At 45.3% G+C, this 27,498-nt stretch overlaps 1 protein-coding gene across 14 annotated transcripts in view; it reads right to left on the bottom strand.

Moving 5' to 3' along the window:
* Window positions 1–27,498, bottom strand: part of Fbrsl1 (fibrosin like 1) — an 83,704-nt gene that overhangs the window by 39,459 nt on the left and 16,747 nt on the right. For 12 of the 14 annotated variants that reach the window (XM_087903682.1, XM_048447469.3, XM_048447468.3 and 9 more), the window contains exons 3-4: window positions 16,712–16,816; window positions 14,862–14,897 (exon numbers count right to left, since the gene is read on the bottom strand). In XM_087903682.1, the coding sequence (XP_087759808.1) occupies window positions 14,862–14,897; window positions 16,712–16,816 (141 nt within the window). The remainder of the gene's footprint in view (window positions 1–14,861; window positions 14,898–16,711; window positions 16,817–27,498) is intronic. The other 2 variants (XM_048447464.3, XM_048447465.3) reach the window with 1 other exon arrangement.

Below are 27,498 nucleotides of genomic sequence, written 5' to 3'. Positions count from 1 at the left end.
GAACTTATAATCTGATAGCTAACCATATCATTCATCACACTGTACAGGACACACCAATACCTGGAGCCCCTACATTCTATACTGATGCAAATAACTCAGGAAAGGCAAGTTACAAATCAGAGAATTTAAGTGAAGTGGAACAAAGCCCTTATGATTCTGTCCTAAAGTCAGAGTTATATGCTATTCTCATGGTACTAAGGAATTTTTAAAGAACTTCTCAACATAGTTACTGATTCACAGTATGCAGAAAGAGTTGTTTTGCACATTGAACCCACTGAATTTATACCAAATGATACAGAATTGACTTCATTATTTATTCAGTTAAAGAAATAATCAGGAATAGGCATCATCCTGTATACATAACACACATCTGATCCCATATGGGTCTGTCAGGCCCTCTAGCACAAGGTGATACAGAAATCAATAATTATTGATTGGAAATGGGCAGAAGGCCTCAAAATTTCATAAAAAACATCATGTCATTAGCAAAGGTTTAAAAAAAGACTTTTCCATCATGAGACAACAAGGAAATGTCCTATTTGTTCTTTATACAACCAAACACCACTACCTGCAGAGAGTAACCCAAAGGATACTCAAAGGAATGAAATATGAAATCTGGCAGATGGAAGCATTCCATTTTGTAGAATTTGGAAAATTAAAATATATACACCACACCATTGATACCTATTCAGGTTTTCAATGGACAATTGCTTTTGAGTTTGGAAAAGGCTGATTCAGTAATCACACACTTGCAAGAAGTTATGGCCATCGTGGGTATACCTGTACAAATATAGACAGATAATGCTCCAGCATATGTCTCTAAAAAATGAAACAGTTTTTTGCTCATTATAATATAAAACATATTGCAGGTATTCCAAATACTATACATACTACAGGGCAAGCAGTTATAGAAAGATCAAATTGAACTCTAAAGGATATGTTAAATAAACAGAAAGGGAAGATAAATGCCCCCAGAAATAGATTGCATAATGTTTCATTAATTTTGAATTTTCTAAATCCTAATGAGAAAGGAGCTGAGAGACATTGGAAAGTAGAAAAAGTTAGAGAATTAAATCAGTCAATATATTTTAAAGATGTACTGACCTCAGAATGGAAACTAGGACATGCGTTACATTAAGGAAGGGATTTTGCTTCTGTTTCCACAGAAGAAAAGCTATGGATACCATCAAAATTGATAAAGATTCTAATTGAACAAGAGACACCTCTTAATTATAAGAGACGATTGTTCATTAAGCACCATGACCATTTAATTTAAACTAACCTATATATAAAACTAACAAATACTTTTCACTTGATCAGATATAACTTGTCAAAAGAGAATCTCCCCAAAGTTAGGGTTGGGGAAGGGTTTTGCTTCTGTCTTTTTAGAATAAAGGGATTCAGCTAAGGAATCAGAAGACTACTGGACAGACGAGACAACTGAAGAAAGAGAGACAAATCATCCAAAAAAAAAATGTCAAGGAAAACAGTAAGTTGGTCTATTGTTATAACACATTTCCAACAGGGTAAAATTTCATAAATCTTCTGAAATGTTTGCTTTCTGCTATTCTTTACAGACATAAAATGCAAATGGTCTTTTTGTTGTCCCACTCCAATTAAAGATTAAAGCTGTCTTTGGAGTTGGAGTTTGGAGTTTCTCCTTCTCTAAACCTAAGCATTCTTATTAAAGTGAAATCCAAAATCTCTGTCTCACGGCAGAAGAACCATATGATATGGGACAGAAGAAAAACAAAAATTAAAAAGTTTTTTATTGCTACTAATCTCATAATCCTTTGGTTTTATATTGACCCTTTAACAGCTTTTCTTAGGGCATAACACTATATATATATCTTTTGTCATGTTATTAATGGTCATATAGAGTACTAACTAATTCTAGAAAAGTGTTTCATCTACCTTTCTGTACATGATTTCAGTTTGAGTCTATCAGTTTTCTGCAGTGAACCATGAATGAACATGCCTAACAGTGACCTTTGAAGTCTCCATAAGGAAGACAGATCCCTACAACAACTCCTCCAGGACTGTGGTAACACCACTGAGCTAAAAAACACACCTAAAGATCAGCTTTGGACTATAAACTGCTCAGAACAATTTCGAGTGGCTAGCTGAGATGATCTAGCCTAACAGACTACTCTAGCCAAGACTTGAAACAAGTCCTGCACTTTCCCATCACGCAGAGACTGGACAACAAATGATACAGCTACTTCTCTCAGGACTTGACAATTAATCAAAAATTATCTTTTCAGGATCCCCTAAAGATGCCATTGCCCCCAGACAGCAGGAAGTAAATTTAAGAATATGATGCCCATATTCCCAAGAGGTAGGGTGAGTGGTTTTTGGTTGTTTAGTAGGTTATGGATATTAATTATTGTTTAGAGGGATTGGTTACAAGTTGTTATTAGTAATGGTCAGGAAAAAGCTAAACAATGGAAATTAGATTCAAGGTTCTTGTTTTGAAAAGAAAAAAGAGGGATATAATATGATAAGATAAAAAGGTAGAGTATTGAATCTACTTTTAAAAAGCAACTACCAGTTTTAAATGTTTTGCATTGGATTGGATTTTTGTATATTATATACAAATTTTATATATTGATAAAAATTTGAGATTAATTTTGTTAAAACATACTGTACAAACATTTCTACTCTTGTTCAAAGTATTGTACTTATACAACTCATTTAAAAATATAATGTAAATTTCTAGTCCTTGGGAATTATTATTACCAACTGTTTAGGATAATAAGGAAATGCAGGTTAATAGTTAATCACCTGTTACAATTAAACTTGTAGTCACATTAGGTATGTTTTCAAGATCAAACAAAGATATATTTTAGGTAAACATGTTATTTCAAACACTTCAGAGATCTACAGAATATGTCATTTAAGATGTTTTAATAACATAGGTTTCTTTTTTTTTTAAATGACAATGAAATATGTCTGCTCCTGGCAGCACCAATCTACTTCAAAGAAGACGATGCAAAGAAACTCCATATGGAGTTACTTTCTCTGTGGCAAAAGTAAGCCACTGGGCAGGAAAGTGCCCTTGCCTCGACTGCTGGCAGTGTGCTGTCCTAATGGGACAAGCAGGACACAGAAGAGAGTGACTGCCAAACCTTGCCCAGACAAGGTAGGACAGTCCTTCAAAAACCCTGCTTCATAGAAAAGTCTGTCAGATATTCTAGGCCTGTAAGCCAAAGGTGGATGCCCCAACACTGCAGAGGAACACTGGGTGACTATTCAGGCAGCCAGCTGTTTTTGTCATATCTCACATTTTTTGGAAGTCACTTCCTTACACTTCCTGCTTACTCAGTTAATATTGTTTCCTTCTCAGGTTTCTGAGGTAGTTGAAAACTAGATAGTTACAGTTTTCATTGTTTATGAGCTCAGAAAAGAAATTCACTAAAGAAATATAAGGTATATAAGGTTAAGAGTTATCAAAAGATAGTTTTAGATGGTAATGCAAGTTACGATAGAAAGTAAATTAGGTACAAGACTTTGACCTCATCAAGATAGGATATATATGGAGTATTTTCTCTGAATTTGTCTAATGCAAATGGACTAGACATTGTTGATGTATTTATTGCCTGTACATTGTATATAATTACTGTACTTATTGTAAATGGTTTCTTATATTAGTTATAGCCTTTTTAAAAATTTTAGACAAGGGGAAATATTTTATTTATGTTTTATAAATAAAGCTTTCTAAAGCCCAGAAGGTAAAATTAAGCCAGTAGAGGCCAGGCAGTGGTGTCACATACATTTAATACCAGGATTTGGGAGACAGAGGTAGATGGACCTCTGTGAGTTCAAAATCACCCTGGGCTACACAAGATCAATGTAGAAACAGATCCAGGTGGTGGTGGCTCACACCTTTAATCCCATTACTAGGGAGTCATTCGCCTTTAATCCCAGCACTAGAGAGGCATATAAGGCGGGATGTGACAGGAACTTGGTCTCGTTCAGTCTGAGAATTTCTTAGAGGTAAGAGCTCTCCAGTGGCTGGCTGCTTTGATTTTCTGATCTTCAGGTTGAACCCCGATATGTCTCTGGGTTTTTATGATCCATGCTATAAGCAATTATTTGTTACATCTTGGCAAAGAATCTGTTTACATTTTGTCCATGCCCTAAGAACATGAGGGTGATTTAGAACACAGCAGAAGAATTCATTTGGTGGAGGAAACTTCAAGACAGCATATTATTCAAGCTGTGGCATGGTTACTGCCCTTACGCAGGTCTACATGATAGACAACAGCAAATGGAGTAGAAAGATACGGAAATGCAGTTTGGCTAGGAAGGTGTATGAACCTATTTAAAGTTGCAGATCAGGAAGCACAGAGAAAACAGCTGTAATTTTTTAAAGAGACTAGTATCATTAATAAGAAACTTCCTTAATGGGGAGATGGCGAAGTCAGTAAATAACTTGTCACACAAATATAAAGACTTAAAGGTTGAGTGAAAAGTCAAGCATGGTGGCATGTGCTTATAATCAGCACTCAGGATGTGGGGAGCCAGTCTAGCCTAACCAATGAATCTTGAGCAACTTTTGAGATGGACTAAATGCATTTTGCATTGAATAAACATGCCACTTTAGGGACCAAGAGTAGAATGCTCAGTTTGGGTTTCAAGTTCATATGGAATGAGAGCAAGATAATTAAAATTAACCTAACAGGATTCGGACTTTAGAATGGGTTTCCCTCCCTGATTGTAAGCAGTATGATCCCATGATTTTATTTTATTTATTACTTTTTTTTTTTTTTGGAAGAGGAGGTCGAGACAGGGCTTCTTTGGGTAGCCTTGGTTGTTTGGAACTAGACCAGGAACTATAGACCAGGCTTGCCTTGAACTCAAGAGATGCACCTGCCTCTGCCCCCTGAGTGCTGGGATTAAAGTCATGTGCCACCACTGCCTGTCTTTTTTTTTTTTTAAAGACAAGGCCTCTCTAAATAGTCCTGGTTGTTCTGTAACTCACTATGTAGACCAGGCTGGCCTCAAACTCACAGAGATCTACTCGCCTCTGCCTCTTAAGCACTGGGGTTAAAGGTGTGCAATACTCACAATTAAGTAAATCCTTCTTTAAGTTGAATGTGCTTGGTATTTTGTCACAACTAGAAAAGTAACCACCATCACTACTGATTAAAGCTCCTTCCCTCCCTGTTATCTAATCACCTTTACAGCCATTCCCTACATGGACTGATCTGACAGTTTCCCTACACTCCTTCTAGAAACCTCATCAGCTGCCTGCTACTTGTGACAAGAACTACTTGTCACAGAGACACAAGTCAGCATGGTTAAGGCAGAAGCAGCACTGTCCTTTCTGTGTAAACATTAATTACTCTTACAACAATATTCATGGCAGTACCACTATCTCACCACTAAAAAGCATGAAAATTCATGAGGACCTTGTAGCCACAGTTACTCCACCATGTTGAGCAAGGAGGAGGGACAAAAAGGAACAGGAGGCAGGCCTCCCCAAATTCCCACAGGTCACCATACCTGAGCCAAAGCAGGGCTGCAGGAGGCTTAGACAGTGCCAAGTGTAGGTTGGGTTTCTGCCCAGTTACCATGCAAGAGCTGCTGTAAGATATTACTTCAGGCCTGGTCCTGCTGACCAGCTGAAAGACACTCCAATGGCACTGCCACCTGCAGAGGTCCAAGGAGATACAAACAAAGCAGAATAAAGGAACCAGAACATCAGAAGATGCAGGTTTAATGGCCATAGTGTACACAAGAAAGTCTCAGGATAGTCTATTGAGCCTGGCTCAAGAATGGGGTAAGGTCTCAGCTACAAGGATACTGAGTACCAAAGGTGTATAGAGGTTGCCTGAGGCATGCACAGGTAGCAAAACATACAGATTCACTGGTTCCTGCTGACCTGGTATATTCAGTGCATGTGGCAACTTTATGGTAGGCATGAACCCTTGGATATAGGCATATGTATCTTATCATTAGTGCTGTATGCCTGAGTGTACCATACTGGATGCTGAAGCTAGACTTCACACACAATTCTTGGCACTCTGCTTCTCTCCTCAACTCCTCTCTGGATCCTGTGAGGATGATCAAGTGCCATGCCACTAACTGGGCTAAGGCTCCTCTGTCCTGGGCCTCCAGCATTTGAATTCCAGCTCTCACACAGGTTTAGTGGGAGCAGCAAGAAAATGAAGACTATACAGCCCAGTCTAGGAAATGCATTGCCTTTGTAGGTATGGAGTACGAAGAGGGTCAGCTCCATCTGTGTATGTTCTAACTAGCAATCCAGCTAAAATAAGGAGCCATGAGTTAATGTGGACTGCCCTTATCGGACTCTGGGTCACATGGGTCCGCTGTTATCGGAGGAGGTCATATGTTGACCTCAGCACTGAAAAGTTTGACCAGATTGGGATTGATACATGGAGTCATTGCTCACTTTTATGTTCACCTCTGAGAGTAAGTCAGTGAAACTCTTTCCCATCTCCACTTAGATGAAGTGAGTTGGCAGGTCAGAGTATCTACCTCATGCAGTCAGATCATCAAATTCCCCATAGCTACTTTGAATCCTTAGGGACCAGGCATCTCACAACTTTATGGCTAGTTCCAGAAACTTCTTTTCCACTTGTGTCTTGAGCCCTTGTACCTGATGGATCATTAAGGACAAGGGTACAGAGTGTGGGTGCTAGGATGAAAGGTAGGAATTGTGGCCACTCTATGCTTAGTTGTCCATTTCAAAGAAGAATTGGAGGCTTAGAGGGTAAAGGACCTGCTGTGGCTAGTCAGCCAGCAGAGGCTGGGAACATAGTTTGGGGCCTAGAACCAGGTGGAAGCACATATAGGACTGGTAACAGTTAGTTTAGGGTAAAGCCAAGCAATTCAAGCATTGCTATCCAGTTCCCACAGGCTATAGCCAAGGTGATGGCCAATCAGAGACCAGGAGGTACTAGGCTGAACATCCCTGCCCAAATAAGATTTCCCTGTACTCCAGACTATAGAAGACAGCTGTCTCTTGGGCCTCTATTCAGTGGTTGCAATGGAAGGTCTTGTGATGCACACAACAGACCCAACCTTAGAGGGAAGGTCAGTCATGGGAGACTGAGCATGTACTGCTGAAAGGAGTAGAGGCAGGCTGCTGCGGGACAATGGTCTTGTACACTGTAAAGAATTGTTACTTGTATTGGTTTAATAAAATGCCGATTGGCCAGTAGCCAGGCAGGAAGTATAGGTGGGGAAAACCAGAACAGGAGAATTCTAGGAAGAGGAAAGGCTCAGTCTACAGACACAGAGAAAGCAAGATGAGACTGTCTCACTGATAAAAGATTAGCCACATGGCTAACATAGACAAGAATTATGGGTTACTTTAAGATGTAAGAGTTAATAAAAAGCCTGAGTTAATAGGCCAACCAGTTTAATTAATATAGTCCTTTGTGTGTTTGGGACTGAATGGCTGCAGGACCAGGCAGGACAGAAACCTCTGTCAACAACAGGCAAAGGGAAAGACCTGGGGAGGCTACACAGAGAGAGATGGCTGGAAAGGTGAGAAAGGTGGGAAGTGGTCAAGACTGAAGACCAGTGATAATATGATGGCATGATGGAGCCACAGGTAACAGACTGAGCTGAGTTCAAGGTGGCTCTGCTAGATTCAGGCTGACGCAGTGTACTTTGAGATGGACCAACATGACTTGACAGACTAGATGTAGATACATGAGAGACATGGACACAGCAGGACCCATTACTTGGGGGGGGGGGTGGAAAGAGACATATATATATATATATATATATATATGGTCTATATGTCTATATACAGTCAACTTCCAAGATGGGGTTGCCTGGGCTGGGACAGGACAGGACAGGATAGGACAGGGCCATTGGGTTGGGTCATTAGTACTTCTGCCCAGGTTAGAATGTGCAGTCTACCACCTGATCTTCCTTTTCCCTTCTTTCCCTAGCTGAGTCTCTGGCAGTCACTGGTACAACCCAGATGGGAATGACATGCCTCATTCAGGTACCATGGTCACTAATGGGAAACCGAGGCCCACAGGGATGGGGCTAATCCCCAAGCACAACTAGGGGCAGTTGATTCCTAGATTTAGGTTAGGTCCTTTGCCTAGTCAACCCTCTGCATGAGGCCATCAGAATCAGCCTGATTAATTATGTAGTAGTCGATAAGCCTGAAAACTCCATTTCTGTCTACTCCGCTAATTCACTTTCTGAGTGTTTAGGCTTTAAAACCAGACAAAGCACTAATTATACAATTAACAGTCAATTAAGTTATAGCCCATATAGGCAAACCCACTGTGGGACCATTTGACCACTCATGCAGCTATGATCTCTGGGTATGCACCCAACCCTCTGTCAGTCTCCTCTGTAGCCTGAGACTTCAGTACAGGAGGGTAATGGGGACAATGGCCGTCCACACTGGCATCCTGCCTCCTGCTAAAGGTGCAGCCTGTTCTATCAGCCTGTTCAGGAGCCTTGACTATCAGCTGGCACATCTGTGAGGAAGATGCCTGGGGAAGAGGATTGGCCAAGTCAACCTAGAGAGAACCTGGTAACCTCCACCCTGCCTCAGCCCCATCCACAGTCTAAGGATCCAGAACTAGTTGACTCCCTACCAGTCTGGTTCCTTCTATAACCAGGCTCAGCATTGTGAACTCCCTTCCTCAGCTGTGAGATCTAGGCTCCAGCTCATTTAGCAAATGCGCATGGCTCTGGTGGCTCAGCAATAATGTCATCTACCTCTCATTGAGACAATTCTATCATAGGGTCAGTCTAACAAGGTAAACAAGCCAGAGGATGATGCCCTGAACCCCAGAGATTTGTCTGCAGAGTACTCTTTCTTACTCTGTAAAGGAGTTGGAGGACCCTAGAAAGGATACTTGCTCAGCACCTTACATCACTCTGGAATGTTCCAATTTTCACAGAGATGAAAACCTGTGAATTTATGCTTGAAACTCTATTTCTGAAAAATGTTACTAGTTTTCTCAAATTGTGTTTACATAACAGCAAGGAAAAGCTAGCTAGATAGTTCCCTATCTATTCTCTGTGGGGTCACCCTCTGGGAAAGCAAAGAACACTGTGCTAAAACTGTACCACAGACACTCCTTATCTGTCTGCTCCCTAGGGTCATATGTCTAGTTCTGCCTTTTGGACTCAGCCTGGCATTCACCACACAAGGGATTCTGTGTAATTTTTCTTGGAGTTTCCTTCCTGTTTTCCATTCGTTTCTCAAGGGTACACACTTCCATTTTAATTGTGTTGATTTTTAATTGTGTTGATGATCTTTGTGTTCCCAACATACAGGAAAGGGTATTGCACAAACTGTGACAATGTTGCTTAAGTTCCACCTCACGCTACACACACCTGGACGCCCCTCCATTCCCCAGCTATCGACCCACTCTGTCTGGAGTTATCTAGGATGCTGGATTACCTTCCTGGCTCCTCCTGGCCTCTGTGACTGTAGCTGCACCAACAGGTGCTCTTGCAGAGAACCTGGGTTTGGTTCATAGCACTTACATTGTATGGCTCATAGCCACCTGTCACTCCAGCTCTAGGGGATCCAAAGCCCTCTTCTACAGGCACACATAAACTCATACAAGCACACACACACACACACACACACACACACACACTAAAAAAATAAAAATTTTAAAAATGAATAAAAATAAAAATAAAACCCTTTTTAAATTGCTCAAAGACGAGCATCATAATAACCAGCTAATTATACCCTGTGCAAGGTACCAAGGGGACTTTTCTGGCAGGTACTGCTTGCTTCCTGGTAGGACCCTAAGAGCTTCTGTACCTGACCTGGCCTGCCCTGCCCTCCAACAAAAGCATCTTCAGTCTACTGTAGCTGTCAAGATTGGAAGAAGACAGTGCTATTTCTCCTCATTACACCCTATTCTCTTATAAACCCTCAATGACTCTCTTACAGCGCATCACAGCCAGATCTTCCTCTGGGCTCCACTGCCCAGGTGAAACCTACCTCCACAGCTTTCTCATCAGACTCTTCACCTGCCTGTGGCTCCTCATACATACTTAGGCTTCTACTCCAAGGCCTTTCTATGGCCACCCTTAGGCATAGTTTACACATGCCTGCTCCTGCCATACTATGTAAACAAGACTATATCTGCCTGACCCTTCTGCTTCTCCTCTCATTCACTACTCATAATGAGCCTCTCTACACGCAGTACTCAAAATGTTCTGGAAGTGCCCATGCCTAGCAGGTGTGGAAGCTGCCTAGCACCTGAGCTGACAGGAGCAGTGTGATGGAGGCTGGAGGCTTATCTAGCTTGTGAGATGAGAGTTGCTAGGTCAGCCACACATTTATTGTCAGTAGGACTCTGACACACAGGAGATATTCACTGAACGCTTATTGGAGGAGGAAGAGGAGTAAAGAAATGAGTGATTCCTTTCTCATCTCTGTAGCTGGGTTCCTACAATGGGAAAGGCTGTAAGACAATGGAGAGACCACAGGGAAAGCTGTCTGGGGGCTACCAGGGCTCCTGAAGGTGCTCCAGTGGGTCTAGGCAGGACACTCAGACAAGGAACAATGTTTCTCTGTATAACAGTCCTCACTGCCTAGCTGTCCTAGAACTCACTCTGTAGAGGCTGGCCTCAAACTCACAGAAATCTGCCCATCTCTGCCTCCTTAGTGCTGGGATTAAAGGTGTGCAGCATGCACCACCACTGCCTGGCCAACAACAGGTCCTTTTCTAACACTGACAAGATACTTGGGGAACTTTGGACCAAACTGGCCCACGGAGGACCCTGGGTTGTGTGTGTCTGAGGGATAGGAGGGAGACAAAGGTCTTGGACTCAGTCTACTCTTCTGGAGCCAGAGCCTTGTAGGCAGGTTCTATAGCTTCTCTGAGCCTTGAGACTCCATCTAGAGAGCAGGGGTAATATGAGAAATCCAACTCCACCTTCCAGACTTGCTAGGCCTCCAGTATGCATCACACCAGTACTGGTCATCTCAGCTCCTCTATGGCTACTACAACCTCCTTTGCTCCTGGTCCTACACAATGTCTGCACTTGCTGGGCATGGGCATTTCCAGAACATTCTTACGACTGAGTGTAAGGAGGCCGACTGGTGTTTTTATATATAGAAACTGTTCTCATTTCTTTTTCACAAAAGGTGCCTCTCAGTCCTGCTTTGCAGGAGACACATCACACTCTGGGCTGTGAGCAAACCAAATTAAGAAAATCACTCTCTGATTAATTTTATGGCATTAACAAACAAACATTTGATGGTGTACTGGGAAGGCAGTGTCTAGCTTTTTGGATGAAAGCTTTAAGGATGAGCAATAACTAGGGAATTTTCTGAGGATAAATCTTAGCAAAATTCACCTACTTTAAATACAGTTTGCAGAGATCTCCTGAGTAAATTGGGAGCATGGGAACCATGGGTGAGGGTTGAAAGGGAGGGGAGAGGCAGGGAGGGGAACAGAGAAAAATGTATAGCTCAATAAAAACAAACAAAAAAAAACAAAAATACAGTTTGCAGACTGGGGTGTGTAGTTTAGTGGAGGAATGCAGCCTAGCAAGTACAAAATTACTTAATTTTTTAAAAAGTGCAGTCCGAAGCCAGGTGTTGTGGAATAGACTATATTTAAATATGTAAAGATGATGTGATGTGCTGCATTTGTTTGTATTGCAGAATAATTGTTTAACTATGTAAAGATGAGCTGCATTTGTTTAAAAGGTGTGTTGCTATTTTACCTTGCCTGCTTAAGGCACCTGCAAATAAATAAATAATAAAGAGCTGAATGGCCAATAGCTAGGCAGAGGAGGATTAGGTGAGGCTGGCAAGCAGAGAGAAGAGGGGAGCCACCCAGCCAGCAGGGGTCAGCAAGCAAGACAGGGAGGAAGCAGGAAAGCAGAACGGACATGAAGTAGATGAGGCAAAGGAGCCTCAGGGCAGCACATAGATTAATAGAAATTGGCTAATTTAAGTTGAAAAATAATAATAATAATAAAAATAACTAACTGGAAACAAGCCTAAGCTAAGGCCGAGCAGTTATAATTAATAACAAGTCTCTGTGTCATGATTTTGGTGCTGGCAGTCCATGAAAGCCTGCTTCAGTCAGGTATAGTGGAGCATGCCTTTAATCACAGCACTGGGGAGGCAGGTGAATCTCTGTAAATTCAAGGCCAGTCTATATAAGTGGGTTCTAGGAAAGTGAGGGCTACATAGAGAGACCTTCTCTCTCTCTCTCTCTCTCTCTCTCTCTCTCTCTCTCTCTCTCTCTCTCACACACACACACACACACACACACACACACACACACACCAGCGCTACAAAGGCAGAGGTGCACACAAGTGCAATGAGCACTAAGGATCCCCCGAGAAGCTAGAGGGGCACAAGAGTAATGTCTACAGATACTCAGAAATGCATAAACCACAGAATATAAAGAAAACAACAAGTACAGTACCCCATTATACACAAAAGCCACCCACATCCACAGACACATGCAACAGACATCCAGACATACACACCTGCTGACAAGACTGGGCATTGTCTCTTGCTCTCTGCCTGGAGTTCGGCTCCCACCTGAACCCATAGGACAAATGAACATGAGGTCTGTCCCTTGTAGAAATAGCTTGCAGGTGTCAGGACTCACATGGCACTCTGAAGCAGGAAATTCTACACAGGGGACCCTAAAGTTCTGTCAGTTCAAGTCAGGTCTAATACACCTGCCCATCTGTGTAAGCTTAGGGTCTATGTGCAGGCTCCAGGCCCTCCTGGGTCTTTGGCTCAGAGAAAACCCTACAGCCAGTCATACTGTGGACTAGCTGTTTACCTTCCTGGCACCATCTGTTACTCCTATACAGCTGCCACAGGGGGCTAAGCTACAAGCATCTAGCAAGTTAGTTATAGACTTTTTAAGAAAACATTAGAAAATCAAAGTCTGGGGAGAGCGATTGTATGATGATTGTGGACTTAGAAGCATAAAAGGGGCCTGGTAGCTCAGAGTAGTGGTGCTGCAGATACTCCATGGGTCTCAAGTCTGTCTATTTTACCATAGGTAGGTCAGAGATTACCTGTTATCTAACTTAGATTAGATGTAGAAACTCTGCCTAATGCTTTAGTGTAACACAAAGCCACAGCATCAGGAGTCTGCTCCAAGATGTAGTATTCTTCCTTCCCACGGGATGCTTCAGACCCCTGGAAATTTAGATGACAGAGATGGGGCTTGGATTTATTCCTCTGCCCAAGTGCTGGTCCAGATATGAGTGTCTTGAGTCCAGTTCTGGCTGTTTCAGTCCCCACAGTTTCTAGCATTGCCAGCAGGATCTGCTGTGGCTACTGGAGCCCTCTACAAAATAGGCTTGGGTCTGGGTTCTTAGCAGCTTACTCCTCAGTGTCCAACACAGCCCTGGGCACAGTGCCATTCTCAGAAGCATCAGGTACAGGGGAGGGCAACAGAGAAGGCAGGTCCGTCATACCTGGGGCATCTACAACCACTCTCAAGGGCTGCTGTTCTCAGTGATCAGATGTGAACAAGGCTGCCCAAGGGTACACCCTGCAAGAAAGGGTACAAGTCTCCCTGTCAAAGGTCTCCTTAGGTGACCACCGGCAGGAATCACCTCTCCACAGACCCTAAGATCAACGGCCCAAATACTAGACTTTTTCAGCCAAACCAAAGCTCAAAATGGAACAAGGTTTGATGAGCCTTGGCCTTCTACATCCTCAGGTACACAATGGAAGAGGTGGGGTTAGGGGAATGAAGAGTGCAGATGGAGTGAGAAGACAATAGGTCCCTCCTTCAGCCAAGGCAGGTATCTCTACCCGTGCTCTGGCCACTGAAAGGTCCACTGAGCCTGAGCTGCTGACCCATTCCAATTCCTTCCTTGCTTTCTTTTCAGTACCCAGGAATTCTAGGGTAGATACCAGGGTCAGGGGAGCTGCCCCAGTAGGCCCCACTGGGTAACTAATGTGCTAATTGCATACCCCATAAAAAGCCACTGCAATTTAGAGAGTGAGCCAAGCAGGCCCTAACTGGCAGTAAATCAGGGATGAGACAGGTGGAGTTCTAGCCCTAGCCCTCCAAGGAGCCAAAACGGCAGTAAATCTACAGCAATGGCTTTTATGAAGCTCTGAGTTTTATGATGCCGTTAATGTTTCTCCTGATACTTAAGGGAAAATGAAGTAAGTCACAAGGAGGTGCAAGAACTGCTCTGGTTGGTGCCAGGCCACTCCACGAACTCAGGTAGATGAGGGAATTGCCTGCACCTTAGGTCATGCCCCTAGTGGATTGGCAGGCTGGCATCAAGCCCCCCTACCCTCCTGCCCCAACCAGTTGACCTGGATATGTCTGTCCACCCAGGGATGTATGCAGAGTTTATTGACTGCCGTCTTGCCCTAGTGGGGGCTCTCCATAGGCCAAGAGTCCACTGTTTGGGCACACATTCATCCCCACAATCTTTCCACACAGGAGTAGCTCTGGACTTCTCAGGGGCTGTGTGCTGGAGTATGGCTGCTCAAACCACAGGCTTCTTTGACACCAAAAACCCTTGGTCCCTAACCAGACCCAAGAGGCAGCAGCCTGTTCAACCTATTAGCAGCAGCCTGGCTCCCCACTTCCTGGCACCCTGCTCACCTAAACAAAAACCCACCTCAGGTTCCTGGCCAAAATCCTGGAGACCCTGTCTTATGTGTGTCCCTGAGCATCGAGCTTCCCATGAATCTCAGTTCAGGGGCATGTCAACCCTTTGCCTGCCCAGCAGCTGTTGAAGTCAGAATCAACAGGATTCTAAAGGGGAAGATTCCAGGGTGGTGGGGCCCTCGAGGCACTGGAGCTGTGAGACAGCTGTAGTTGAGGGATGGCCCTGAGGCAAGGACAAAGACAGCAGGGGAGGAGGGGCTGGAGACTTACTGAGTAGCCTCTCCCGGAAATCGCCTGTGCAGAACTCTGTAGGAAAAAGTACGAAGACAGTCAGTGACAGGCTAAGCCACAGCCAGCTGCCCCCAGCAAACAGGCCAGCAGACCCTAGGGGCAGTAGGGCCTCACTGGAAATTGGAAAACAGGGCTGAGCATAGTCTTCTGAACCAGAGAGCTTCTGGAGCCTTCTTTCAAGCAGTCGTCTCCTCTCTGGTTTAGCCAGGCCAGCAGTTATTTCAATACCTCTGGGCTAGCCCAGGAGATGAGCCCTACCTAATAGAGGGCCCCACAGAGATGCCCTCTTAGACTATCCACAGCTCCTTCAGGACTAGGATGCTAAAGCCATTCCCCAAAGTGCAGCAGGAAGACCCTTCCGGAGGAGGGTGATAGCATAGGTTGCTTGAAGGTTAGCCAACAGCTATGATGGAGGCTAGCATGAGAGTCCGGGTCACTAGGAAGCTTCCTTCTATCCGGCGTAAGAACACCAGAACAGAGACAGCTGTATCGCAAGCTGCTAGCGATTCCATAGCCCCAAAGATGGGCCATGAACCAGGATCAAGCACGTGTATGTGCACATGAAGCAGAAGCTGTGGCAGGTAGGGGTGCAAAGAGCTAGGCTACAGCAAAGTGCATAGTGGGGGCTGTGAGGCAGGTGAAAATTACATGATGACTTGTGACAATAAGACAGGAGAATAGAGAGTGGATAGAGTGCACAAAGGAGAGTCAGCAAAGGGAAATGGGAGCTAGTAGGTCAAACTGCAACCCTCCCTTCATTCAAAGCAATCCTCGACATCCTTTTCTTTGAACTACTAACAGGGCTAGGTCACTGCTTGGAGGGTGGAGCTCACCCAATCCTACCCCTGGTTGGATCCCACCTGCCAACCAAAGGCAGCTGATGGGGTGGGGGTGGGACATACTTGGTGAATTCTCAGCTTCATGTCAAGCTGTGTTCAGAATGCAGCTTCATTTATCCTGGGCTGCAATTAGAGTACTAACTAGGGCAGCCCTGCGGCCCCAGACAATTACCAGCCTATTTTCCCATCTTGCAGCAACAAGATCAGGAGCTTGGCAATTAAGCCTCCCTCCTCCCTCTGCGACAGCAGGCTGCACCCCCAGTCCCCTATTTAAATGATAATGAGACACGACTCATTCAATTTAGTCCTTCAAAAAAACGTACTACCCTGAGGCCACTTTAGGAGCTGGGCAGGGTTGGTGTCAGTGGCCACGTCCTGAGCCACCAACCCAGTGGCTTCTACTCCAGTTCTTGTAGTCCCTATGCTTCATTTGGTTGGCCCAGTACGCTAGTCCTGTGACAAGCTCCAGACTCCTTCCACCTGGCTTTGTGGCTGACTATTCCAGAGACCTGGTACCCAGGGGCCTTTCTCAGGGACACTGACATAGCCCTAATTCAGATCATTGCATGTGCACCCCTACCCTGCATCACCAGCCCCAGGAACCTCAGGACCCATGGCAAGGCAGGGCCTGACACCTATGGATTCAAACACAATTCTGGAGTCATTTCTACCCAGGCATCACTGCAGGATGCTGGTGTAGCATCTGCTCTAGGACACAAAGATGTCCACCTTAGGGTTCCAGGGCCAGATATCAGGCTGCTACACTGTGCACTATGAGATACTTAATATTCCAGATGGGCTCCTGCAAGCTCCTAACTGCTGTCCTTCATTTAAACCCCTCCTACTGGTGAGGTCTCAATTTGTGAACAAAAGCTTTAGAGAAGGCAAACTGCTAATTGCTCATGAGTGGCCTCCATGTAAACTGCCAGGCATGATCAAAGCCATGAGACACCTGCAGGAGCCACCAGGATATCAGTGATGGGTACTCACATCGCTCAGCTGGTCCCGGGAGTTGCTATGCTGAGAGCTGGGAGCTTCAAGGACACTGTCATCGTCACTGTTCTGGTCACCCCCTCTGGCCATGGTGACCTTCATCTGGGGACAGGGAGAAAAAGTCTCAGGCAAACATGCACTCACCAATAAGACACCCTGACCAGGGTCACACCCTCCCCACAAAAGTCACTGGAACTAGGCTCATTCCAGGGCTGGATGTGCCAAATGTGGCAGGAGGACATTTCCCCTTAACTGGAGGACATGGGTTTGTTGGGAGACAGCAGAAAGAACAAAGAGACGTAGGGCCAGGAACCCACCTGGCTGAGTACTTACAAATTCATCACCAGACAGGATAAGAAAAAAAAAATGCACCAAGAAGCTACACCATCACTGACTTTGTCCTTGATTCTTCCAGCCACTGACTCTGAAGACACCCCAGGGGAGTACAAACCAGGCCTGCTCTCCCTGCCCTTCCCTACTATGTCAAGACATTACACTCATGCACCCACAGTGCATGTCGGCACACTTCAGTAGGCACATTCACTCCTTATGTGACCTTGAGCTACTTCTTACCTCCTGGATGCCTCGGGTTTGCCATTTGCAGGGCAAAGCTGTAGGCACACAAAAACATCTCAGGGGCCTGCTGACACTGGCTATCCTTAGTGCTTTGCACGTTCTGAGACTGCTGGCTGTTTGGAATAGCCCTTAGGACAACCCATTTCACTCCCAGCTCAGAAAAAGCAAACAGGTTGAGGCATGGTGACAGATATCACTGGTCATGGCATTAGATACCAGCACCAACAGGTACAGCCAGTTACACAGCTAGGTTCATAGCATCCTGGGACGACTTGTGCAAAGGCTACCTTCTGGCCCCAGGCACAAACACAACTGTTCAGGCATGATGACCTTATACTTCTGCCTGGTATAGGTCTGTGATCTGTTTAATGGGAGATCATTCCCACATCTTACAATGAATGAGCTGGGTCTCCTCATGAACAAACTGGGTGCAATGTTCATTCAGCCAGCACAGGATGCTGAAGGGCTATGTGACCATTTGTCCTGCTTCTACCTCTTTCACCTCCCTTGGTCTCACATTCCAGAGCCACTGATAAAGTTTTGGCTAAAGTCCTTAGAATCCAGCCAGTCATTTCCAGTCATGTGCCAGCCCTGAAACTAGTTTAGGGCCTGGAACTGGCTTAAGCCTCCGAATCTGCCAACTTCCTCCCAGCCCCAGACTTCCAGTAATCCAAACCCCTTTCCTCCCCCCAGAGCTAACAGGGTACCAAGGCCGAGATACTAATTGGATGTTAGTTCATGACCAGATAGCTAAATGGGGGCCCTCTCACTCAGGAAAATGTGTAAGGCCCTAGCGAAGTGAAGGTCATGTCTTTGGGGCAGAGTCTAGGTTGGGTGCAGATGAACTGGGCTAGCCTGAGGAGCTGAAGGTGATCATAGTCACTGACTGAATTCCCCCATTGAAACTTTTCATCACTGGACCCGTGGAGAATCTACTGGCATCTATGTCATCAGTTTGGTTGCTTTGAGGGTACTCTCTCTTCTGACCTACAATGAGTGGACAAAGACTCACTGCCAACTCATGAGGGCTGAAATACACACCTATGTAGTTGAACTATGAGTACACAGAGCATGTTTTCTGCTTGACACATACATGCAGAAGTCATCCTTTCCGAGTTAGACACTAGAGTGAGTGATGTACCCTATGATTCCATGATAGAACCCTACAGGTGGGGTGGGCTGGTGTCTGTTATCCTGTCTTCAGGGTTGAGAGCCCCATTCCCTACAGTTTTACAGAGCTGACTGAGTCCTGTACTGTGGAAACCACTGCAACCACAGACACACAGACAGTTGCCACCTACTTCTAAAACCAGGTCATCCAAAACAGCCCAACCTGTTTGCCCTTTCATCTTTCCTGCTTCTTACCCGCTTAGAGAAAGTCTATTAGCTATGCCAGAGGCTGTGAGATGCCATGCTTCCATCTCCACCTTTGTGTGAAAGGAGGAGGTGAACTACTTTTTGTTTGTTTGTAGACAGGGTTTCTCTTCTTCTTCTTCTTCTTCTTCTTCTTCTTCTTCTTCTTCTTCTTCTTCTTCTTCTTCTTCTTCTTCCTCTTCCTCTTCTTTTTTATTTTTTTTGCTTTTCGAGACAGGGTTTCTCAGTAGCTTTTGGAGCCTGTCCTGGAATTTGCTCTATAGACTAGGCTGGCCTCAAACTCACAGAGATCCTTTTGTCTCTGCCTCCTGAGTGCTGGGGAAAGGTATGCGCCACCACTGCCCGGTGTGTGAAAGGATGAGATCAGTATACCTGGACCTCTGTATCTGCCTGGAGCCAGAAGATGACCTGCTTGCACCAGGAGGGCAGATGAGAGTACCTGGACTTACAACCACCTCTGGACTTTGTAGACCAGTCACCAGCCTATCCACTTATCCACTAGTTCACTCATTCACCCATCAACCCATCCAACTATTCAGCTAATCAGTCAGTCAACCAACAAACCAATAAATAGTCAACCAACCAATGAGTCAGCATTCCCTGGGTGAGTTCTTATACATTGGGCTCTTCTGAACAATGGACATGTAGACATACACCCTCCTCTCATGGAGCCTTCAAAAGCACATGACTTCCAGTAAATGAAAGGGGGGAGAGAAACAAAAGAAAGACAGCCACAGGGGAGGTAAACTGCAGAGAACAAGAGAGGATCACCAGAAAAGGCTGCTCTATGCCACAAGGCAGGCAGGCCGACCCACTGCTTATGCTGGGCAGTGTTTCATTTGTTCTGTGACACAACCACTTTGATGGACAGAGTTGGGCTAGTTTGTATGTTCCAGTTTGGGAGGCTACATGGAACAGAGGTCAAAGCTAGTACAATTATTTAAAGTTTGCTCCTGCAACAATCTAAGTAACTATGGCCTGCATATTCCTATGCAACCTCAGCAGCCCAGGAGGTCTACAGGGAATGACTAGAGGCCAAGCCCTAAGGAGGGAGCAAAGATACTATACCTCCTCACATAGCTCTCTTGTACAGCCACAGGCTGACACTTCTGAGCAGCTGTTCTCTTGGGCTTAGGTGTGGAGTCTATGCAACTGCACATTCGCTCCAGCTGGGCACAACCACATTCAGTCTCTCTCTCTCTCTCTCTTCCTTATGGCCCCTTGTGGGTTTCTGAGGTCACCTCTTGAAATCAGTTCTTTCATCCAGTCTCCTATAGGAACTTAATGTATACATTATCTTGTGTATGTATGTGTGAGTGCACATGCAGAAGTTAGAGGACAAGCTGTGGGGATCACTTCTTTTCTTTCACCAAGAGGTTCCCAGAAATTTGAACACAGGTTATCAGGCTTGGCAGCAAGTGCCTTTACCCACTGAGTGGATTTGATAGTTGCTAACTTTTTTTTAGATTTATTTTGTGTATAAGTGTTTTGCCTACATATATGTCTGTGTATCATGTGCTAGAGTGCCTATGGAGACCAGAAGAGGTCATCAGATCTTCTGGAACTAGAATCACAGATGTTTGTGAACAACCCTCTGAGTGCTGGGAACTGAATCCAAGAGTCCTCTGGAAGAGCAGTCACTGCTCTTACCACTGAACCACCCTCTCTTGTGCCAGGTTTTAATTGTTCTTAACCATGTACTTGCCAGACAGCAACATGAGCCCAAGGCATCTCTGGACAGCACCTGAAAGTTCACAGACTTGGGGTCACTGGCAGCTCCAAGAAGCAGATTTGGAAGCTAAACTTCTAGCCTTGGAGCTAGAACTTTCACGGGCCCTTAGTCTTGGTGGGATTCAGCCCTTGGCTCTGAGCTGTGTAGGTCTATGGGGGAATTGCAAGAAGAAAGAAGGTTCCCAGCCAAGGGGGCAAGAGTTCAAGGAAGAGACATGAAGGGAGATAGGGCAATGATTAGGGGTCGAGATATATAGAGCTCACAAGATCTCAGAGAAAGGCCAATATTGTCCTACTGGGGTCCCAAGACTATAGTGCTGATGAGTGTCCTCTCTGCAGTGGACCTTGCATGTTCCAAGCCCATAAAATGGGTGGGACAGACTGTGAGTCAAGCTGTTTCCCATCCAGCAGCCTCTGTCAGCATGTGCTAGTGAAACGCTCCTTACTTTCTCATGGCGTGGCCTGGGCAGGACATAGGATACAAAAACCACAATAACCTGGCAGAAGCTTGCACCCAGACCTGTTCAACACTATTTATGTGAACATGCTACCGCCTGGGCAGAGAAACTGAGGCACAGTGCAGTGCATAGACTTCTGCAGGTACCATATGTAATAAATGGGAGCTTGAGTGGTACACTCCTCAGGTACACTGCCTGCCAAATGCTGGAATACACATGGTCACTGGTACCCAAGCAGGGCTTCAGTTGATAGTCCTTGGGCAGACAATATATGTATTAGTACAAACATATTACACACCTCACCTGCTCCCCAAACATCTTCATGTTCTGGAGCACTTCAAAGGGCACCAAGGCCCACTGGACCCCAGAATCCCATATTCACTTCAGGCTGAGCATACATACAAGGCCAGGATGGGGCCAGGCAGTGGTGGTGCACACCTTTAATCCCAGAACTTGGGAGGCAGAGGCAGACGGATCTCTGTGAGTTCGAGGTCAGCCTGCTCTACAAGAGCTAGTTACAGGACAGGCACCAAAGCTATAGAGAAACCTTGTCTCGGAAAAAAAAAAAAAAAAAAAAAAACAACAACAAAACCTTTAGCAGGGCAGTGGTGGCGTATGCCTTTAATCCCAGCACTTGGAAGGCAGAGGCAGATGGATCTTTGTGAGTTCGAGGCCAAACTGGTCTACAAGAGCTAGTTCCAGGACAGGCACCAAAGCTACAGAGAAACCCTGTCTCAAACAAACAAACAAACAAACAAAAAACCAAGGGCAGGATGGAAAGAACCCTGACTCACTCCAATTAGCAGGACCAAAGCAAAGCCAGTGTTGTGTGTTAAGTCCGCTTTATAGGAGGGGGAGGCCTCCAGGAATGCCTGCCAATTTCCACAGAGTAAATGCTCACACTGAGGTCCACCTGAAGCTACCAACAATTTCACAGCTTATGAATTTTCTGAACACTTAGTAATCAGCTTCTGCAAGCTGATGTTCCTCAAAAACAGGGCAATCAGACTAGCAGGCTGGGAAAGGGTTCCAGTAGCCAAGACATGGTGGCGCTAGCAATGAGGTGCCTCCTTCCCCTACACAGCTGCAGGCTACACATGGAAGTGACTGTTTCTAGGACTGGTAGTCAAGTATACTGCTCTCCCAGGCAGGAAACATGTGTTTTGTCCTGGTGCTCAGGGAACAGAGCTAGCCTGTCCAAGGGTTGGGCCCTGAGCACTTATCATTGAAGATGAAGGGCCTAGAGTGTCCTCTCTCACTTGCAGGAGTTAGAAAGTCTACCAAGACTCTGACTCAGAAAGAAGCACACATGGACACACATGCTACATGTACATGCCCCAGGTTGTCTATGAAATGTATATGCACTACCCAGTGTACACACCTCACCTGCTCCTCAGACACCTTCATGTTCTAGAGCACTTCAAAGAGGCATCAAGGCCCACTGGACCCCAGAATCCCATTACTCAGGCTGAGAATACACACAAGACAGTAGGAACCCTAAGGAAGTGCAGGGCATGACCTGGATGGTGTACATGAAAGCCTGATGAGTCACACATAAGCTGAGATATTCCCAGGGAGACATGCACAACACTTCAGACTGTTGCATGCTTAGACAAATGCTTAACTTATGGCCCCTACAGTCCACTTAACCTCTGCACTTGCAAGATGGAGACAACGGTGGGGCAGTTCACTTTCTGGATTGAGGATGAGGAGTAAGGCTATCTGGCTGCTTTCTGCTATAAGCCCTGGGAAATCCTTGCAAGGAGCAGCAGCTAATCTCAGGCATCACAGACCCAGAAAAGGCCAGAGGTGGAAGAGTGGTTAGGTTCCATATACCCTAACCTGAAAAGCCAATCAACGTAACACACTCCGTAGCACTGCCTCCTATACATACAGTATGTCCAGTATACACAAAATGTTATGGTTCTTCCTGTATGCCATAGGGACATTTTAAAGACATGGCATCCATGAGCATAGTATATCCTGTGTATACAGTGCATTCTATAGACAGAATATACCATATGTGCACGGTGTGTCCTGTACACACAGTGCATTCCACATATGCTGCTGGCCCTCCAGCAGCCACTCTATGCCTACTCTTCTTGGGGGGTTGACCCCTGCTCCCACATTCTCAGGTCACTGACCCCTGGTCCTGCTATAGACAATGGTCATTTGAAGAACTCTGAAGGTTCCCGAAATATAGCACATCTTAGAAGCTTTGCACTGGTACAAGTTACCCAAGTAACTAATGCCCTCCTGCTATACCAAGAGTCCATAGTCACAGTAACCCTGATTCACTTCAGCAGAACAAGACCATGCTGAAAGAGACCAAGCTGCAACTTTCTCTAATAGTCTCTGTTCCCTGACCTATATAACCCCTACTCATTTGTCAGTTCTGGGCCCTGGCTTCGCGTGTCTTCTGAGATCCTAGAACAAGTGCTGATACAGTAAAGAACCTCAGTTAGCACAACAAAACTCACATTTTCTGTTTTGCTGTCTCCAGGCCTGATGGTCCCCTACCCCAGACCACAACACTCACTGACCATTGTGGACTGCACCCCATACTACCCTTCCATAGGTACCCAGCTGTGGCTTCAGACCAGGGTATTCCATATAATCCTATCTTCAGAGCTAAGCTTTCACATCACCCATCCCAGATCTTCCTCGCCAAGACACTCCATTTGCTCCTTTCCCCATCATACTTGACACCAAGATGTCATTGTTGTTTACAACTGTCCCAGTTCAGGATGGGGAGATGGCTCAGGTTTAGGGTTAAGGGCATCGAGCTTTTTTATGTCCTTCTAGGATTTAAATAGTTAAGTTCTGTGGTGAGGTAGCACAATATGGCAAGGGCATGAGGAGGAAGAAACAAGACAGAGACTAGCAGGATTTCAGGAACCCACAGTGCCCTTCAGGAGCATGCCTCCAGTGATCCTGATAATCCTCCTAATTTCTCAATTTCTCCTACTAAGCCCCACTCTCTAGAGTTTCCACTGCCTCCCAGCAGTGCCAGAGGCTGACACCTTTAGCATATGAGCCTTGAGGGGTACCCCAATCCAAACCACAACATGGCCCTCTTTCATTTTCATAGGGGTCTGTAGTAGAACCACCCCCACCAGCCTGCACTCTGGGTACTGAATGTCCCTTCCTGACACCAACCCCAAGATGCTTCTTCATATAGCTGTCACACTCAGCCCCCACTTGCTCTACTCTACTGCAGTGATTCTCAATCTTCCTAATGCTGTGGCGACCCCCAACCATAAGGCTATTTTGTTGCACTTTAGAGTTGTAATTTTGCTACTGTTATAAATTGTAATGTAAATATCTGATATGTAAGATATCTGATATGAGCACCCCCAAGGGGGTTGTGACTCACAGGTTGAGAACCACTGCTCCTCTATGTCTTCCAGACAGAACTGAATTTCATACAGAAAGTCTTGTTCCTTGCTGAATCCCAGGACCTGAATATAGTGGCTCATGCAAAAGAACCAGCTCCTGAGAGGGCACAAGAGCCGAGGGGGTAGGATTATATTATTGCCCAACACAGCTAGTCCAAGGCTGTAGGGAACAAGGTCCTGGTTGCCCAGAACCACACCAGTCCTCAAGTCTTCTATTTCTGGAGGGGAGGGATCAAATTTTTGTGGGGCTGTGATGGAATACTAGTGGCTTCAATAATCAAAGTCATTCAAATGTTCACCTGCTTGTAGCCTGGCCACAGCAGTGTTACAGAAGGATCTGCAGATGAGGACAGAGATGAGCATCCAGGGTTTGGGTCTCAAACCAGCTAAGTGGTATGAGAGGAGGAAATCAATGAATTTATACTGAGAACAGTACCCACCATGGAAACAGCAGGACACATTCAAGTTCGCTAGAACCTTTTGATGGTTTTTGAAGATAGGGTTTCAATCAGTCTTGAACTTAGTATGCAGGTGAGGTCCAGTAACTATACCCTGGTAACTTACTTCTGATCTCTCATTCCCACACCTTGAAGACTTATGTGTTATTATGAACACTCTCACTTTATAGGGATAGAGGCAGAGTCCCAGAAAGAGGATGCTACTTGACAAGGCTGCCAAGCTGGAAAGGGCAGTGCAGATATGACCAAAATACATTGAATACATACATATATGAAGTCAAAAATAAAAATACTAAAAATTAAGTAGCATGGCCATTGCTAGATCACAGCTGCCAAAATGAAGTTCAATCCTACTGGCCATTTGTACAACGTAGAATTCCCTAGGAAGGGCCCTTAACTGAAGAATTGCCTTGATTGTGGACACCCCCAGACTACTGTGGGCCATACCACCCCATAGGAAAATAGCCCTGGGCTGTATAAAAAAAAAAAAAAGCTATCTGAGTATAAGAGAGCAAGCCAACAAGTATAAGACCCAAATTAACCTGTGAGCCTAACCCGCCCAGGGGCCAGATAACTTCCTGGAATATTGGGAGTTATACAGATGGGAAATTGGTTAGCCATATGAGTTTGTCCTTAAATAGCCCCTACAACATGTGTCTCCTTGCCACTTGTGGGAATTCCAGAGAGTGGTTCTGACCAAGGTCCATCCTGGTCAGTATTTAATTAAAGCTTGCTCAAAATTGTGGAACTGGGGTTCTTCTCTTGCAAATCTCAGGATCAACTCAAGCAGCCTTCTCCTATGGTTCCTATCTCCAGTTCTTGCCTCGAGTTCCTCTCCCAACTCCCCTCAGTGATGGACTGTCTAGAAAGTGCAAGCCATAAATTTACTAGGAAGCCTTTTTCCCCATAGCTGCTATCACTTAGCATGTGAGACCCTAAAAGTGAATTGTGCTAGTCCCTCCCATTCTCATCCCCGAAACGATCTCCTGTATTCTCAGGCCCTTGTGCTAGATTTCTAAGACTCAATGCAGAAACACAGACAGAAGCGTGCAGGTGCGCGTGCGCGTGCACACACACACACCCCAGTGATATTTTTAAAGACAAGATTTAGGCGGAGTGGTGGTGGCACATGCCTTTAATCCCAGCACTCGGGAGCCAGAGATAAGCAGATCTCTGTGAGTTCGAGGCCAGCCTGGTCTACAAGAGCTAGTTCCAGGATAGGCTCCAAAGCCACAGAGAAACCCTGTCTCAAAAAAAAAAGAAAGAAAGACAAGGTTTAATTATTTAGACTGACCTCAAATTTGTCATCCTTCCTCAGTCTCCCAAATGCTAGGATCACAAGTGTGCAGTGCACTACTAGCTCGTTACTAATTAATTTCATACTTTTTACATGTTAAAATGATAACACTTTCAACAAATTTAAATGACATCTATCATTAATCTCAGCACTTGGGAGGCAGAGGCAGGTGGATCTCTAAATTCAAGGCAAGCCTTTTCTACAGAACCAGGACAGCCAGGGTTACACAGAGAAACCCTGTCTTGAAAAAAAAAAAAAAAAAAGAAGACAAAAACAAGAAAACAATCCATTATGATGGTTTATTTCAGTGTGGTTTCTAGGACATTTCAAATGCTGTGCCTCATGTTACTTCCACCAACAGTGCTGCTGAGTCCAGAACCTACCCATATCTATCCATACCTGTTTCTCAAGAAACTGCCAAGGAGGCATTGTAGAACTAGGAAACCTGTGGACTTTCCCGCATCTCTGCCAACTGTGGGGGATAGTCACCTGTCACTGCAGCTTCAAGCTGGCAAGGGGCCACACTCTGCCACTAAGCCCATTTAGAAGGGTTGAAAGGTAGCCAGAGATCCCAGATCAGGTCATGCCACATGTCAGGCACAACACCTCATCTCACCACAATAAGCTGCTCCAAGGCCGAGACCTTGCTTTTATACTTCTGGTCTGGCCTCACTTTAGCTAGGGGATAAGTTGTTCCCTCTGCCATATGCCTGCCTTTCTTCTAAAACTGCTAGGGTGCAGCCCCTGAAGGGTTATCAGTTGGAGCTTTGACTGGAAGAGGCTCCATGAGGTGAACGTCAGCAAGTCTGGATGAAACTGGTGGTGGGAAGGCTGGTAACTTCATTTCACAGGCTGTGATGTTAACATGGAGAGCAGGATGGGATGTGTCATAAACACCCACCTTGCAGACATATCTTTGCAGTCATGCAAGGTGAAGCAGGGATGCGTACACACGCCTGCACTGCACACACACATACACGCACACATGCAAATGCCTTGGGCAGGTACTGGTGTTCAAGGTAGGCTGTGCTTGCATTTTTCCCTCCTAGGTTGCCCCAACTCACATTCTGACTTAGCCAAGGTAGAACCCAAGGATCATTCTAGTTCCAGGCCCTACAACAGGGGCCACCCAGCTTCCCAGGGAATTTACTCCAGATACTTCAACTCTTCACAAGCTTCACTTTCCTGTGAGAGATTCAGTGGGGGAGCTTACTAGCTTCTTCATGCTCCTCTCCCCTTCTTGTTAGATATTACTATACCTTGCTTATGGCAAAGTGGACTACACCGAACCTGATACAGAGTATAAGGCCCTCGCAGCAAATAAGTAGATGTTGATGGCCACTCAAATGATGGCACTGTCTCCAGACTCCATTTCCAAAGGGTCTTCTGGACTCTAGACCCACACCGCTGCAACTTGGATGAACCTACTACCCCATAGTCATCAGGACCCAAGCCAGCTTCCAGGGAAGCTCCAAACAACCTCAGGGTCTCC

This window comes from Myodes glareolus, chromosome 2 (assembly GCF_982192425.1).
Source record: "Myodes glareolus chromosome 2, mMyoGla1.1, whole genome shotgun sequence".
In the NCBI taxonomy this organism is placed as follows: Eukaryota; Metazoa; Chordata; class Mammalia; order Rodentia; family Cricetidae; genus Myodes; species Myodes glareolus.
The sequence above is the reverse complement of the archived record's forward strand: the minus strand, read 5'-3'. Positions and strand labels throughout refer to the sequence as shown.